The 18,076-nt window shown below is 43.6% G+C and overlaps 1 protein-coding gene across 1 annotated transcript; it reads right to left on the minus strand.

Moving 5' to 3' along the window:
- Nucleotides 1-1,341: 1,341 nt before the first annotated feature.
- On the minus strand, nucleotides 1,342-18,051 carry LOC118390026 (GAS2-like protein 2A). The gene is made up of 6 exons (XM_035780158.2): nucleotides 16,934-18,051; nucleotides 16,055-16,296; nucleotides 11,279-11,386; nucleotides 10,758-10,854; nucleotides 7,969-8,290; nucleotides 1,342-3,327 (listed from the first exon to the last, which is right to left on the minus strand). The coding sequence occupies exons 1-6, from the start codon at nucleotides 17,289-17,291 to the stop codon at nucleotides 1,614-1,616; spliced, it is 2,841 nt and encodes a 946-aa protein (XP_035636051.1). The 5' UTR covers nucleotides 17,292-18,051; the 3' UTR covers nucleotides 1,342-1,613.
- Between the last annotated feature and the right edge of the window lie 25 nt (nucleotides 18,052-18,076).

Genomic DNA, 18,076 nt, shown 5'->3' on the forward strand with positions numbered 1-18,076 from the left:
CCACTAACCTGGCATTGTGAGGTGTCTAATATCAGTATTGTATTCAAAGATATCTACTGGAGGGCCATCTTGAACCTGAGGGCCCAATAAGAAAATACACACTAGTGGTGAATTACTTTAATGCTATAATCAAATCAAATTGTTCAACAAACTTAATAGGTGCTTGTTTTGAGAAATTAAGTTGCTGAAAAAACAGAATTTGAGTTCAAGGCTACCAGATGCTGATCCCCGGTATGTCCCAGTGTGTATTGTTCGTCCCTAGTACAGCTCATCCCAGTGTGTCAATATCACAGGCCCACAGCCAGTAGAGGTAATTGAAGGAGTCTTTCTAGTAGAAACTGAGGAGGCGAGGAGTGTGACATGGGCAAGCGGATAGCGAACAAGCACAGCTGCTGTAGTGTGACGGGCTGCAGCTCTGACAAGGGCTATTAATAGCTCCAGACTTGATCTTCCAAGCAGCATTTTGCTAGAGGGGTATATAGAAGTCTGCAGGCTACAGCCATAAACTCAAAACACACAAGGTGACTGAGACAGTATCTTAGGCTAAGTAAAGCAATCAAAGGATGCTAAAGTAGCATCCCGCGGAACTGTAAACGAGAGGGCCACTCCTGAAAAGCAGTCAATAAAAAAATAATGCCTTGAATGTTGATCAAACAAGCGGTCAAAAAAAAAAAAATCTATTCAAAGTTCATCTGTGATTCATCTCACAATCATGAAAGGGAATCTTATTTAAAAAAAACAAAAAAAAACTATCGATCAGCAAATGAGTTTGTGGCTTCAGCCACCACATTGTGTGTGACTGTGTTAATGTCTATTTCAGTTTGTGTTTGCAGCCTTATATAAATACAATGGCTCTGAATTTCAGCCATGCCTCAATAACTGAGTCTGTGGGGGTCTGGGTGAGGCTATCTGCTTATCTTTTGTGCTCTGATAGAACGGATCCTGGAGTAACAGGCAGCAGCTGTGAGACGCTCGGATGTGTCTGATATTAAGGTCTGAATGCTTCTATTCTCATTGCTCTCCAGCTGCCCGCTGCCTGTGTGTGTGTGTTGCTCCCTGGTTCCCCATTTAAAAAGAGCATTTGGAAAGGAGCCGAGCGCTGCTCTGAAGCAAAATTGAAGTGGAAATCTGACCTCCCACCAAATAGATTTCCCTTACAAATAAAATCACAGGGAATTGAATACATTCAACTGTCGGAGGGAAGAGGAGAATTATGATGGAGAATGTATATTTTCTATTGGAATAAAGACATATGATTACCATAGCATTGAAGAAAGTTTTGCAATAAAATGATTGTCACACAGTGTAGTGCACACAGAATAAGTCAAATTGAACTGAAACTGAGCATTATAGTTGAAAACCTTTATTTGTTGAGGCGAACGCGCCACTGAATGCAGATAATCTTTCACCACTACTTTGTGTGGTCTGATGCATTAATTCAGCTTTAACCAAAAATAAATGTAGTACAGTACCTGTACATTACCATCCAAATAGAGTATTTTTCCCTTGAGTACTGCAATTTGCTATGGAAGCGAAATGTAAGGGATTAGACTCGGGACTCTGCTCTGGGTCCTCTGCTGTCACCGATTGAAGCATTTGCCACTACCTTAGCCTCACTGTGGCTTTGTAGCCATGCTGCCTGTAGCTCTGATACATTTCTGTGGAACCCTGTCTGCCTGCCTGAGGGAGGTGTGTGATGCTCGTCTAGGTGTGTGTGTCCCTTCTGGACCCTCCAGGGTACCCCGCAGGTGACCCTCTTTGTAGGAGATTGGGGTGGGGATTCGCGAGGGCTTCTTACCTGGTCTGTAGTCGTGCCTTGGCCGGAGCTTCAGCTTGTAGATGGAGGGCACACTCTCTGGTTTCTTCAAGGTTCTCTTCTGCCTGAAAGACCCATTGCTTGGGTTCAACAGGCTATCAGGACCTGTTATGGTAGTGGCTCTGGGGTTCACTACAAGTGAATTGGCGTCTGTCACCCTGCGCCTTATGTTAATGCTTACTCCATTCCCAGAGTCCGGTGAGAAAGTAGAATCAGCAGGCAGCTCTTTGGACTCGACACCGGAGCCCATAGAGGACCAGGAGCTGGTTACACAGGCTTTGGCCACTTTGAGGTTTAAGCTGGAGTTCACCACCTCTGTGTTGCTGCAAGTCTCCCTAGCTGTTGGGCTACCAGAGAGTGTTTTCACCCAGCTCTCCACACACACCTTTTCCAGCAGCCTATTCCCTTTGGAGAGCTCAGTGATGACTGCATCAAAGCTGGCCTCAACTGGATGTGTGGCATAAGAGGCTGAGGTATGTGGAGATGGTTCGAACCCAACTAGAACTGTACTGAATCCACCATAATCGTTCTCAGCGATATTCTGAGATGGTTGGTATTGACCGTTTTGCTTGCGTTTTCTGTCATCTGAGTTGACGCGGAGCTGCTGGAGGTTGGACAGGATCTCGTGCTCCAGACTCTGGTACAGACTGGCCTCCTGGGCTGGGCTGATGGGGGGCGGAGTAAACAGGTAAGCATTGTCTATCGCTCTGTCTCCTGCCACAAAGACTTTGCCACATAGTTCTGGATGCTCAGGCTCTTCAAGGCTCACCACAGTGCTTTTGTGAGAAGCCTTGTCATTGACAGGAAAGCCAAATGCAGTCTGTCTTGTCATGCCCTGCAATCTCTCATGGTTGGATTCGCTGTGTGAAGGGTTGGTTGTGATGTCATAAGGGGTCGGTGTCTTATTTGGATCCCTCAGGTTTCCTCCAATGGGTGTGAAAGGCCTGATTTGGCATTCCCCAGATGATTCTTCCCAGAAGTTTTTGGCTGGACAGAAGGTGCGAATTAAATCGGGGCTCTTTTGAAGAGTATCAATGTTTTCAGGTTGCTGGATAGTGATGGTGGGTTGTCTGGGGCAGACAGGGGTATATCTGGCGGGTGTAGCAGCTCTTACCGTGTTGGATCCTCCATTCCTCTGGGGGGCAGTACTGGTTGAGGGTTCTGTGCTGTTGCCACCCAACATGGAGCTCTGCCTGAGCTTAGAGGCAAACTGAGACTTCGTCCAGGTTTGAGTAAGCCCGTTTTCTGGGCTGGGCTGGGGCAGGGAGGATTGCTGCCCAGGGGACCTGTGGAAGACCAGGGGGGTTCTAGGCCTCTGAGCCTGGGGCTTAGTCTTGGGCTGAGGTGTGGAGGAGTGTTGGATGTACCGAGGCAGGCTGCTGGTGAAGCGGGGGGCATGGGACGAGCGTGTGGCCTCTCTGCCTGTCCTCATGGAAGAGTTGAGTGCTGAGTCATCATTACGCCCAGACTGGTGGTGCTGGAGAGTGGGTGTGGAAGCACTCTGTCGCAGTCTGAAATAGCACAACAAAATCACACTGTCAAGTTTTGATATGCCACTGCGTATCCGATCTCTCCAAGGTGACCTAAATAACTAACATTATTAATTTCTTAATGCAAGTTTGCACATGGTAAGTATACAGAATAAAAGTTGTTTCCAGGCTTCTCTACAATGTAGCCTACCAAATCCACTTCTGCAAACTAAAAACAAAGGCTGCAAAAACAAACAAAAGCTGCTTAAACTAAAAATTATTATTTAAAATAGTTACCTTTATTTCACCAGGCAAGTCAATTCAGAATCAATTCTTATTTACAATGACGGCAAGAGGCAAAATGCCTCCTGTGGCAACGCAGATTAAACAATGTAAGACAAAACGAACAACAGACAGAAGACACTGGCAACAGCACAAATTAGAACAACAAACAGTGGATGTGTTTGTGTGTGAAGTAAGATGCACACATCTAGCCTAGAGTTCTGCTTTCACCAACTGTCTCGGTCTTGTATTGTTTAGCAATAATATTGTAATATGTAATAATAATAAGTGTTAAATGCAAAAACTGTCACGTAAAAGGCTGTCAGAACGCACTATACTACATTACATATAAGGCGCTCATAGTGACTCCCTGGTAGACAGCAACACTGAAAATGTGATTAGGATTTTAACGAGACAGCCAATATTATCTTTATTTTGTCATGTTGTAGACCCAGCGATATGACAGATGCAGAACGTAAACAGCACAGAGGGTCAATTTCCACAACAAAGAGTGTTGAAGCATGAGGCTCAACTTCACCAATGTTTTGGTCCCATGGCTCACAAGCTATAAGAGCTTGAAGAGAACAGGTGCACATGTGCAGATACTGTGTGTGACTGCGAAGTCTTGCATCTCGCTCATCTCAATATCTGCGGTGCTGTTCGTGGCAACGTCATTTTGTTGAGTCTACCTTTAAGTGGGCCTATATAATGCTATTGTGCTATATTTTCTTTGTGATTTGCTTGAAGTTGATGAACAGCACAACATCTCTGGATGTATGCTATGGCCAAAAGTGCTATGCATTTTAATTTAAAACTACAGTAAGGTACATAATTGTTACCCAGAAATGATTTGATAATGAGAAGTTTTATGTTATGACCAAAAATGCATACACCTAAACTCAGCAAAAAGAAACGTCCTCACTGTCAACTGCGTTAATTGTCAGAAAACTTAACATGTGTAAATATTTGTATGAACATAAGATTCAACAGACAAACTGAACAAGTTCCACAGACATGTGACTAACAGAAATTTAATGTGTCCCTGAACAAAGGGGGGTCAAAATCAAAATTAACAGTCAGTATCTGGTGTGGCCACCAGCTGCATTAAGTACTGCTGTGCAACTCCTCCTCATGGACTGCACCAGATTTGCCAGTTCTTGCCGTGAGGCGTTACCCCACTCTTCCACCAAGGCACCTGCAAGTTCCCGGACATTTCGGGGGGGGAATGGCCCTAGCCCTCACCCTTCGAGCCAACAGGTCCCAGACGTGCTCAATGGGATTGAGATCCGGGCTCTTCGCTGGCCATTGGCAGAACACTGACATTCCTGTCTTGCAGGAAATCACGCACAGAATGAGTAGTATGGCAGGTGGCATTGTCATGCTGGAGGGTCATGCCAGGATGAGCCTGCAGGAAGGGTACCACATGAGGGAGGAGGATGTCTTCCCTGTAACGCACAGCGTTGATTGCCTGCAATGACAACAAGCTCAGTCCGATGATGCTGTGACACACCGCCCCAGACCATGACGGACCCTCCACATCCAAATCGATCCTGCTCCAGAGTACAGGCCTCAGTGTAACTGTCATTCCTTCAACGATAAACGCGAATCCGACCATCACCCCTGGTGAGACAAAACCGTGGCTCGTCAGTGAAGAGCACTTTTTGCCAGTCCTGTCTGGTCCAGCGACGGTGGGTTTGTGCCCATAGGCGACGTTGTTGCCGGTGATGTCTGGTGAGGACCTGCCTTACAACAGGCCTACAAGCCCTCAGTCCAGCCTCTCTCAGCCTATTGCGGACAGTCTGAGTACTGATGGAGGGATTGTGCGTTCCTGGTGTAACTTGGGCAGTTGTTGCCATCCTGTACCTGTCCCGCTGGTGTGCTGTTCGGATGTACCGATCCTGTGCAGGTGTTGTTACATGTGGTCTGCCACTGCGAGGATGATCAGCTGTCCGTCCTGTCTCCCTGTAGCAGTGTCTTAGGCATTTCACAATACGGACATTGCAATTTATTGCCCTGGCCACATCTGCAGTCCTTATGCCTCCTTGCAGCATGCCTAAGGCACATTCACGCAGATGATCAGGGACCCTGGGCATCTTTCTTTTGGTGATTTTCACAGTCATTCGAAAGGCAGCTTTAGTTTCCTAAGTTTTCATATCTGTGACCTTAATTGCCTACCGTCTAAGCTGTTCTTGTCTTAACGACCATTCCACAGTTGCATATTCATTAATTGTTTATTGTTCATTGAAACAGTGTTTAAACCCTTTACAATGAAGATCTGTGAAGTTATTTGGATTTTTACGAATTATCTTTGGAAGACAGGGTCCTGAAACAGGAACATTTCTTTTTTTGCTGAGTTTATTTGCTTGCCATGCTATTGTGCAATAGATTAATTAAATGGACAGAAAATGTTATGTCATTTTAGAATATTTCCTAGCCTGGCGTTTAAGTACCTGGAAACTCATTACAAAATTTGAGAAATCAAAGCAAAGCAGAGCTGCTACATCAAAATCCAAGTCTACAGAGGCTGCAGGACAGTTTCAACCAGTGATAGACAAAGATGACCACAAAGACTTTCATGGACAGTCAATGTGGTCATCCTCATATCCTCAAACTAACCTGAATAGAAGGTTTGTAAATCTGTCAGTGATTTTACATTCAGTGAATTAATTCTGCAGCATAATGCTGAGACTGAAATATGTTGAATAGACTACTGAAAATGATCTAGAGTATACCATACCGATAATATAAACTGTAGCAAAAACCCCAAATCTAATAAATCTGTTAATTTGCTCATCGTTTCCAAAAGCAGGCTGCCCACAGATACCTCCTGGTGTAGTGTATGATAACATATGCATCCCTACAATCATTATCCACATAATTATAACTCCAGTGACTGTTTGTGCTGAAGTAGGCCAGCTACAATGTTAATAATACATTGTGGCGGCATGACAAAGTTGATTCATTTTAACAATCTAACATGTAGTGGGGGACGTTAACAGTGAAATGATCCAACACAATAAAACAGGAATGTAAAACTATGTGCAGCATGGAGGTATTGAGTCACGTTATCACAATATAACAGTCATGCATGAGCACTCACGTTTTAGACAATTCCTTTGCAGATTATGTAATTTCACTATTTGGAAAAAGCTAAAAGAGTAATTTCAATATCGGTTAAAAAACACATTTTGCTTGATGCTCAAAAATACAGCCTGTACTGCACTATGTTCAACACCAGTGAAGTGTAAACCGACTCCATTCAATTTATTCATGAACATAATATGCTACCACAACAAATTAAACCTAAAATTTACAGACTGACAAACTACATTAATTTAAGCCATCCTTTTTCTTGAACAAAAGTAGGTTTAAGTGGGCAGCCCTTGGATCTGTACTGCAGTGTTTGCTTTGTTAATGCCTTATACACTTACGGGGCTCTCAGACAAGGCCATAAGGTCCTAATGGTAAGAGGGTTCTGCACTCAGTCCTCTAACATAGGTGTTAAGTGCCATTCTAACTCTCTGACAGAGCAAGGTGACCCATCTACACAGAGTATAAAAAAAATATTAGGAACACCTGCTCTTTCCATGACCGACTGACCCGGCGAACACAGGTGAAATCTATGATCCCTTATTGATGTCACTTGTTAAATCCACTTCAAATCAGTGAAGATGAAGGGGAGGGGACAAGTTCAAGAAGGATTTTTAAGCCTCGAGACAATTGAGACATCGATTATGCATGTGTGTCATTAAGAGGGTGAATGGGCAAGACAAAAGATATAAGTGCCTTTGAAGGGGTATGGTAGTAGATGCCAGGCACACAAGTTTGAGTGTGTCAAGAACTGCAACGCTGATTGATTTTTCACTCTCAACAGTTCCTGTGTGTATCAAGAACAGTCCACCACCCAAAGGACATCCAGCCAACTTGACAACTGTGGGAAGCATTGGGGTCAGCATCCCTGTAGAATGCTTTAGACACCTTGTAGAGTTCATGCCCCAACAAATGGAGGCTGTTCGGAGCACAAAAGTGGGTGCAACTCAATATTAGGAAGGCGTTCGCTGCTGATGCCAGACAACAAGCGAGAGCTTTTCAAAATATTATGTATGCTTTTTGCATCCATCAATGAACAGGTAATCTAATAATGTAGTTAAATGGCAGTGATCAGCACTAATAACAAGGTCCAGGGGAACCAAGCTGTGTTATTAATGATCCTGTTGGGTTCAAACTGTTTAAGGTCAGTGTGGCATTCACTGATATATTATGTACCCTGGTACTGAAAGCCACCCATGAATGTGATCTTACAATCAATTTCAACACCCTCAATGTCCATCATTGTCTTTAATAGCACTATCATCAATATTACTAATATTTTCATCAATACCATCACCATTATTCTCTTACCTGTTGGAAAAGGTAGTCTTCATCTCCCTGGAGAACCGGGGGCCTGGGTCAGGAGAGAGGGACGATCTGTTAGGGGAGCAAGAGGCTCTGAGCCCTGTGTCTGGTGATAGGGAACCCCTTGTCCTGGCTGGCCTCAGGCCCCTGGGGGAGTAGATGGAGGGGGCTTCGGAGGGGGTCCAGAGGACGGGCTGGAAGGGGGTCTGGGCGTGGCGACTCATGATCAGCATGGTAGGCATGGTTGGACCCTGGCCGTCTGGGCGCCCCGGCAACCTGCCTTTGATCTCGTGGACCGGCGTGCCCGGGCGCTGGGCCAGCTTATGGGCTGAAGAGAGATGAGAGAGGGATGGAAATCAAGAGAAGAGAAGAAAACAAAGTCTTCATCTGTCACCAGTGTTACAGGGAAGCTGTTAATATCCCAGTAAATCACCAAGGTGAAAATAAAATGTAAGATACAGGATTCAGCAGCACATAATTTGAATGGTAATCGTTATTTAAAGCACTTATTTGCGGCATGGTATCTTGTTAGGAATGAAGCACAATTTATATAACTTTTGTTTTTTTTCCTCACTGTATTTTTAGCTGAAGTATTTAACCTCCGATAGATCTTATGAATACCAATTAGGTTTATGGTTGCAATGCCTGTCACAATTCATATTTCTGCATTGGCGTCAACTCTTTCCAATCTCTAAATTTGGGGAATAAAAGACCAGCACTCATCAGCTGAAAGTAGAGGTTAGGCTAATGGCTGCTCCTAATAGAAATGTGTCTCTATTTATATGACAAAATGACAATCACAGTCCACCGTCCTTCCACTCTGGCCCTCTTGGGGCTTTATTTTACAAGCCTGGTGAGGCAGGAGAGTGAGATTTTACACAGCCCCGGGAAGATGTTAGGGATTGGGGGTATATTGGTTCGGTAATACAGGACTAGTAAAGGCCCAGTGAACTACTTTTGTGTGAGAGAAAGAAAAAAAGTTCAGCACCCTCAGCACCCCCATTTCCTGCGGCTATGATGTTACATGCCTTTGGTTAAAAGCCGACCTTGGAGAGGAGGCCAGCAATGCTTCAGTTACATTAACTACATGACCAACTCATTCCAAAATCATGGGCATTAATAGAGTTGGTCCTCCCTTCGCTGCTATAACAGCCTCCCCTCTTCTGGGAAGGTTTTCCAGTAGATGTTGGACCATTGCTATGGGGACTTGTTTTCGTTCAGCCACAAGAGCTTTAGTGAGGTTGGGCATGGATGTTGGGCGATTAGGCCTGGATCGCAGTCGGCGATACAATTCATCCCAAAGGTCTTCGATTGAGTTGAGGTCAGGTCTCTGTGCAGGCCAGTCAAGTTCTTCCACACCGATCTCGACAAACCATTTCTGTATGGACCTTGATTTGTGCATGGGGGCATTGTCATGCTGAAACAGTTAAGGGCCTTCCCCAAACCGTTTCCACAAAGTTAGAAGCACAGAATTGTCTAGAATGTCATTGCATGATGTAGCATTAAGATTACCCTTGACAGGAACTAAGGGGCCTAGCCCAAAGCATTAAAAACAGCCCTAGACCATTATTCCTCGTCCACCAAACTTTACAGTTGACATTATGCATTTGGGCAGGTAGCGTTCTCCTGGCTTCCGCCAAACCCAGATTAACCTGTCGGACTGCCAGATGGTGAAGCGGGATTCATCACTCCAGAGAACGTGTTTCCACTGCGCCAGAGTCCAATGGCGGTGAGCTTTACACCACTCCAGCCGACGCTTGGCATTGCGCATGTTGATCTTAGTCTTGAGTGCGTGCGGCTGCTCAGCCATGGAAACCCATTTCATTAAGCACCTGCTGAACAGTTCTTGTGCTGACGTCGTTACCAAAGGCAGTTCGGAACTCTGTAGAGCGTGTTGCAACCGAGGACAGACGATTGTTACACACTACGTACTTCAGCACTCGGCGGTCCCGTTCTGTGAGCTTGTGTGATCAATCACTCTGCGGCTGAGTTGTTGTTGCGCCTAGATGTTTCCACTTCACGAAAACAGCACTTACAGTTGACCGGGGCAGCTCCAGCAACTGACTTGTTGGAAAGGTTGCATCCTATGACGGTGCCACGTTGAAAGTAACTGAGCTCTTCAGTAAGGCCATTCTACTGTCAATGGTCGTCTATGGAGATTGCATGGCTGTGTGCTCAACTGTGTGGCTGAAATAGCCAGATCCACTAATTTGAAGGGGTGTCCACATAGTTTTGTATATATAGTGCAAGTCTTTTATTACACCAGCATCTAGTGTGGAGCGGTAATATAATTGACAGAAGCTCAGCGGGGTACGCAGTCATCCATCTATGCTTCCTTTCATTGTCCCCTTTAATGCATGTGCTTGTCAATGCACAATAATACACAATGAGCAGCTCAATTCTCCAATCATGACAAGCGCAATGGTTAAGGTGTGGACTGCCACCTAGTGTGCAGCATGCCCTACACTATTGCAATATTGAGAATCGCTGTGAGTAATATTCCAGGTATTCTACTTCTCCATCCTACTATAACACATCCATGTACTCTGATACCTTCTAAACTAAATTGCTCCCTGTGGGGATTAATAAAGTTGAGTTGCATTGTTGTATAGTATTGTGGTTAGAGTTCTCAGGAGCTCACAGGCACCCTGTGTGTCGTGATGAATATTTACAGTCAATTTGCCTGGTGGATGCTCCTGTATTATGTAAGTGATGGTGATTCAAGCAGGCTCAGTCGGAAGGGGGACTAGTGTGTGTGTGTGTGTGTGTGTGGGGGGGGGTCTGAGAAAACTCACTGATAGAGGTGCAGCGACAGGGGTCATGCTTGTCCAGATAGTGCTCCAGGGTGTCCCAACCTCCACCCACTCGCACCATCACATGATTACGCAGGATCTGATAAAACATGGACACGCATGCGGGGGCACACACACAAACCATACCTATGAAAAAGAGCACAACTGCAACATTGTATAATTGGTGGGTTAAGATAGTAAAAGACAAATGATTCACTCACAATAAGACTACATAGCATTAAGCATTTCAAAGAGACCTTCAAGGTTACATATGTCACACCCCACAGATACCGCACCCCACTTTCTGCCACAGTAAAAAAAGCACAAAACAGATCACTCAATTTTTCCACTGAAAGATTAAAAAAACAAAATCTCCATAGAGTGCTGCAGTATATGGGTATATCGGTGATAGATTGTCAGAGATGAGAAGTGATAGGCACAGAATGAGCTCAGCTGTAAAGAGTGAGCAATTGATGAGGATGAGAGAGGGAAGAGTGTAGAACAGGTGGCGGAGAGAGGCATACCCGAACAAATATGAGTGTGCTGGAGTCCCCCACCCTGTATTTGCCCTCGGACACTTTGAACATGGGAAACTGTGTGGGGCAGGTGCAGCGGCTAATGAGGCACTGGACCTGAGAAACAAAAACACAGGTGAAATCCAAGAGCCAACACTTGAACATGTACAGTTGAAGTCGGAAGTTTACATACACTTAGGTTGGAGTCATTAAAACTCATTTTTCAACCACTCCACACATTTCTTGTTAACAAACTATAGTTTTGGCAAGTTGGTTAGGACATCTACTTCGTGCATGACAGGTAATTTTTCCAACAATTGTTTACAGACCAGTTATTTCACTGTATCACAATTCCAGTGGGTCAGAAGTTTACATACAAAGTGGACTGGTGCCTTTAACTTCTTGGTGACAGGGGGCAGTATTTTCACATTCGGATTAAATGCATGCCCAAAATCAACTGCCTGCTACTCATCCCCAGAAGATAAGATATGCATATTATTAGTAGATGTGGATAGAAAACACTGAAGTTTATAAAACTGTTTGAATCATGTCTGAGTATAACAGAACTTATTTAGCTGGCCAAACCGAGGATAAACAATTCAGATGTTTTTTTTTTTTTGAGGTCACTCTTTTCAACAGGCTTTCATTGTGAATCCAGATTTCTAAAGGGACCTTCTTGCAGTTCCTATCACTTCAACTGGATGTCACCAGTCTTTAGAAATTGGTTGAGGTTTTTCCTTTGTGTACTGAAAATGTACGGCCATCTTGAACGAGGGCCACTTGAAGTGTACTGTTCGAGGCGCGTAACCAGAAAGCATGATTCAGTTTTGTTTTCCTCCTGTATTGAACACAGATTATCCAGTCTTCAATTTGATTATTTACGTTAAAAAATACCAAAAGTTGAATTACAAAAGTAGTTTGAAATGTTTTGGCAACATTTACAGGTAACTTTTAAGATATTTTGTAGTCACGTTGCGCACGTTGGAATTGGTGTTTTTCTGGCTCAAACGCGCCAAATAAATGGATATATATCGACAGAATTAATCGAACAAAAGGACCATTTTTGATGTTTATGGGACATATTGGAGTGCCAACAAAAGAAGCTTGTCAAAGGTAAGGCATGAATTATATTTTTATTTCTGCGTTGTGTCGCGCCTGCAGGGTTAAAATATGCTTTTCTCTTTGTTTACGGAGGTGCGATCCTCAGATAATAGCATCGTTTGCTTTCACCGAAAAGCCTTTTTGAAATCTGACATGTTGGCTGTATTCACAAGTGTCCTTTACTTTTTCCACATTTTACGTTACAGCCTCATTCTAAAATGTATTAGTTTTTTTTACTCGTCCAGCTACACACAATACCCCATAATGACAAAGCAAAAACAGTTGAGATTTTTTTGCAAATGTATAATTACATTTTTATTTTTTAAATATCACATTTACATAAGTATTCAGACCCTTTACTCAGTACTTTGTTGAAACACATTTTTGGAAGCGATTACAGCAGAGTGTTCTTGGCTGTGACACTACAAACTTGGCACACCTGTATTTGGGGAATTTCTCCCAATCTCTGCAGATTCTCTCAAGCTCTGTTTGGTTGGATGGGGAGCGTCGCTGCAGTTATTTTCAGGTCTCTCCAGAGTTGTTCGATAGGGTTCAAGTCCGGGCTCTGGCTGGTCCACTCAAGGACATTCGGAGACTTGTCCTGAAGCCATTCCCGCGTTGTCTTGGCTGTGTGCTTTGGGTTGTTGTCCTGATGGAAGGTGAACCTTCGCCCCAGTCTGATGTCCTGAACGCTGGTTTTCATCAATAATCTCAATGTACTTTGCTCTGTTCCTCTTTGCGTCAATCCTGACTAGTCTCCCAGTACCTGCTGCTGAAAAACATCAACACAGCATGATGCTGCCACCGCCATGCTTCACCGTAGGAATGGTGCCAGGTTTCCTCCTGACGTGACGCTTGGCATTCAGGCCAAAGCGTTCAATCTTGTTTCTGAAAGTCCTTTAAGTTCCATTTGGCAAACTTCAAGTGGGCTGTCATGTGCCTTTTACTGAAGAGTGGCTTCAATCTGGCCATCTACCACAAAAACCTGATTGGTGGAGTGCTGCAGAGATGGTTGTCCTTCTGGAAGGTTCTCCCATCTCCACAGAGGAACTCTGGAACTCTGTCAGTGACCATTGGGTTCTTGGTCTCCTCCCTGACCAAGACCCTTCACCCCGATTGCTCAGTTTGTCCGGGCGGCCAGCTCTTCTTGAAACTTCTTCCATTTAAGAATAATGGAGGCCAGTGTTCTTGAGCCTTCAATGCTGCAGGCAGTTTTTGGTATCCTTCCCCAGATACCCCAGATTGCCTCGACACAATCCTGTCTTGGAGCTGTATGGACAATTCATTTGACCTCTGTGCATGTCAGAGCGAAAACCAAGCCATATCAACTGAGACCTTATATCGACAAGTGTGTGCCTTTCCAAATCAATTGAATTTACCACCGGTGGAATCCAATCAAGTTGTTTCCAATTATCATCCTTGAGATGTTTCTACGGGATACACATGAGCTCAATTTCAAGTCTCATAGCAAAGGGCCGGAATACTTATGTAAATAAAGGCAAACATTTTCTAATACCTGCTTTTTCTTTGTCATTATGGGGTGTTGGAATCGGCTAAACTTTGAACTTTGCGATGTTAAATAAATCATTGGAAAGAAACTGGGTTTCATGTCAGAAGTTAATGGTTCACTGAAGAAAGACCCAAGGCTTTGGAATGTGTTGGGTGGACGAGAGGAGAGCAACGTGTTGAGACGGATGGACATCTGGATTGGGGGAAGGAGTGGTTGAGGGCAGATTCCCTTAAGGGAGTAATAAGGGTTTAGTATCCTGTTACCTTCCTGTTACCCCCCCCAACAAGATTTAGATGCAAGTGGCTGTTCCACTGGTTGTCATAAGGTGTATGCACCAATTTGTAAGTCGCTCTGGATAAGAGCGTCTGCTAAATGACTTAAATGTAATGTAAATGTAGCTTTCATTTGGTATCTTACATGTGTGATTTCATGAAAGTTTCATTATTTATAGTAATTTATTTGAATTTGGCGCTCTGCATTTTCACTGGCTTTTGGCCAGGTGGGCAACATGATCCCAGAGAGGTTAAACAGCTTGGAAAATTCCAGAAAATTATGTCATGGCTTTAGAAGCCTCTGATAGGCTAATTGACATCATTTGAGTCAATTGGAGGTGTACCTGTGGATGTATTTCAAGGCCTACCTTCATCCTCAGTGCCTCTGCTTGACATCATGGGAAATCGAAAGAAATCAGCCAAGACCCACCCAAAAATTTGTAGAGTCCTCCACACGGCTGGTTCATCCTTGGGAGCAATTTCCAAACACCTGAAGGTACCACGTTCATCTGTACAAACAATAGTATGCAAGTATAAAAACCATGGGACCACGCAGCAGTCATACAGCTCAGGAAGGAGACGCGTTCTGTCTCCTAGATATGAACGTACTTTGGTGCGAAAAGTGCAAATCAATCCCAAAACAGCAGCAAAGGACCTTGTGAGGATGCTGGAGGAAACAGGTACAAAAGTATCAATATCCACAGTAAAACAAGTCCTATATCGACACAATCTGAAAGGCCGTTCAGCAAGGTAGATGCCACTGCTCCAAAACCTCCATAAGAAAGCCAGACTACGGTTTGCAACTGCACATCGGGACAAACATCGTACTTTTTGGAGAAATGTCCTCTGGTCTGATGAAACAAAAATAGAACTGTTTGGCCATAATGACCATTGTTATGTTTGGAGGAGAAAGGGGGATGCTTGCAAGCCAAAGTTCACCATCCCAATCATGAAACACGGGGGTTACAGCATCATGTTGTTGGGGTAGAAAATTTGTGGGTAGACCTGAAAAAGCGTGTGCAAGCAAGGAGGCTGCAAACCTGACTCAGTTACACCAGCTCTGTAATGGGCCAAAATGCACCCAACTTATTGTGGGAAGCTTGTGGAAGGCTACGCAAAACATTTGACCCAAGTTAAATTGAAAGGCAATGCTACCAAATACTAATTGAGTGTATGTAAACTTCTGACCCACTGGGAATGTGATGAAATAAATAAAAGCTTAAATAAATCATTCACTCTATTATTCTGACATTTCACATTCTTAAAATAAAGTGGTGATCCTAACTGACCTAAGACAGGGAATTTTTACTAGGATTTAAAATGTCAGGAATTGTGAAACTGAGTTTAAATGTATTTGGCTACGGTGTATGTCATATTCCGACTTCAACTGTACGTACTCAAAAGTACTGCACATGATGTACTGTACGTTTTTATATGTTGTCTTTATTCTATAGCCAGCCACAAAAATTATATGGTCTAATTAATTTCCTCAGATAACTTCATTAAAATGGAAATAACCCTTATAGCCCAAACTACCATCATGAGGTTTATCCAACAAGTCTAATATAATTCAGTGTATAAAACCGAGTACTAGTCCTTTCCCCATAGAAGGACCCAGATCAGTAGTTACACCAGACTGGCCACATTGCGGGCAGGAGATCTGATCACTGGTTACTTTGGATGATTTGAGCATTAGTTAGTAGACTTGATCATTGTAGAGTGGTAGATTTGTAATAACTGGTCACTTAAAATAGATTTGATAGCTGATTACAATTACTGATAATATTAGTGACTGTGGGGGATATGTGAAATAGTTTGGATAGTGGATTTGATCACTGATTATAGTGGAAGATCTGTTCATTGGTTCCAATTTGTGAACTGGTTCCAGCGGTGCGGTCTCACCATCTCATCCAGGTTTTGAGTGTTGGAGGTGCGCCGCTGGGGTTTGGCTAGTGGCGGGGTCTTTTCCAGGGGCAACTCCAGCTCCTCTCTGATCTCCTCCTCGATCTCTTGCTCCAACTGGATCAACACGGGGGCGACCATGCCGAAACGAGAGGCCCGCCGGGCTACTTCCAGCAGACACAGCACAAAGTTCTTCTCATTTTTCCGCAGCACTAGGTCATCTGTCTCAAACATGAGCACATCTGGAGGAGTGGGGAGAAAGATTGAGTGAGACGTCTGAGGATCGAGATGTTAACGTAATACGAGCAGCCTCATGTGACCAACATGACCAGGAAAACCCTGGGCGCTGAGTTTTGTTTCCAGATGAATGTTCTATCCAGGGATGTGATCCTTAGAAAAGTACAGATTTAAAAATTGAGGGAAAGGTTCACGAGACCATGTTCCTATGAAGTATGGATTTAGAGCCTCACCTAGTGGTACATTTCCATATTGCATGCATTCCATCAAACACTGTTGAGCACTTGTCTAGCACACACTGTCCGTTGTAGGCTACTGAATGTGTGCATGCGTTCAGAAATATTTTTTTCTTCAATATTTTGAATACAATAGGCATAAATAATATTGGGATGCTGGTCAATAAGCCATTAATTCAAGAGACTCCATTCATGTCAGTTTGTCACACCTGTTTGCCACTTGACCTGTGGGGCAAGTGGGTGTGGATTTACGGCATATAACGATTACATTCACAATGGCTTCACCCAGTTAAACTATAATTACGTTCAAGCCTTCTGTAGGATATATACAATTGAAAAATTTTGGCCAGCAAAAGTAGTTGTCAGTCAAAACATAAATTGCCATTATGCAGGAATATTGTCATACCTTTAATATCCATATGCTTTCGACACCAACTGATGAAATTTGAGATGTTGTCCCGGGCCAGGAAAGTTGCAGGTTGGGCCGAATTTACGAACGTGACACCGTTCGTTGGCAGCTGGACCTGTCGCACCATCCCGTACTTTTGAATGAACTCTCCCGCCACTCGTGTGACATTATTGGCGTGGGAACAGAGGACCGCGCCCGTCTCGAGCGCCTCCAGTATGTTGTTCACGTCAATATCGATCTCGTACAAATCTCTCAACCATTCTGCCAAATCCTCCTTCATCGCATACAGGTACTCTTCGCTAGACTTGAAGGGCTTGATGCTTTGATTTGTGGCATGATGAATCCCGGTGGACATTGTGATCAATATGAAATATACACTTCAAGCGGAGAAGTCACGACATGAGGCAAAACTATCGTGAAAGTAGTATCGCAAATATATTATTGCCTCAACCTTCACCTGGTTCCACTTATTTCATGCGGTTTGAACGCGTAGCTAGCTAGTTCAGCTAACGTTTGTGATTTACAGTGTAAAATGCTCGACTATAAAGTCATTAAATGTTCGAAATAGTCAAAATCAACCTGAAATCTGTCTACACTTAAGTTTCTCTAGCTACCCAGGCTGCCAGTTTGTTTTGTAGTGGCTTCTGTGGTACTCTCCTTGGTTACAAGGTAACAAGCTCATTCCAAACATTCCATTAACCATTTCACGACCAGCCTCCCCCCCAACAAGTTCAAAATTCCTTCCAAAACTTGTTTAATGTTCTTACTTATTTTGTAGCTGGACGCCACTTGTTACACCTTTTATATAATCTCGTTACATACATTACATACATTTAAATATTGAGGTGTAGTAACTGAATTACATTGTCAGACACTCAAGGTGATATGCTTGCACATTGGAATTCTTAGTGTACATTTCCACCCTCCCCCACCCCTTCACTATTCAAACGCAAATTGTAAATGGTGTAGAGATTTCTTTATACCTTTGAAAAAAGCCACAAGAATAGTTCTGGGTTGATGGGTAAAGACAAAATACTACTTTACAAATAATTCCATGCATAGTTACATGGAGCATACATTGACAATCTAGATTGCGAACAGAAGTCATTTGAACATCTATGTAAGAGCTACAACTTTGAG

The sequence above is a fragment of the Oncorhynchus keta genome, chromosome 11 (assembly GCF_023373465.1).
Source record: "Oncorhynchus keta strain PuntledgeMale-10-30-2019 chromosome 11, Oket_V2, whole genome shotgun sequence".
Lineage (NCBI taxonomy): Eukaryota > Metazoa > Chordata > Actinopteri > Salmoniformes > Salmonidae > Oncorhynchus > Oncorhynchus keta.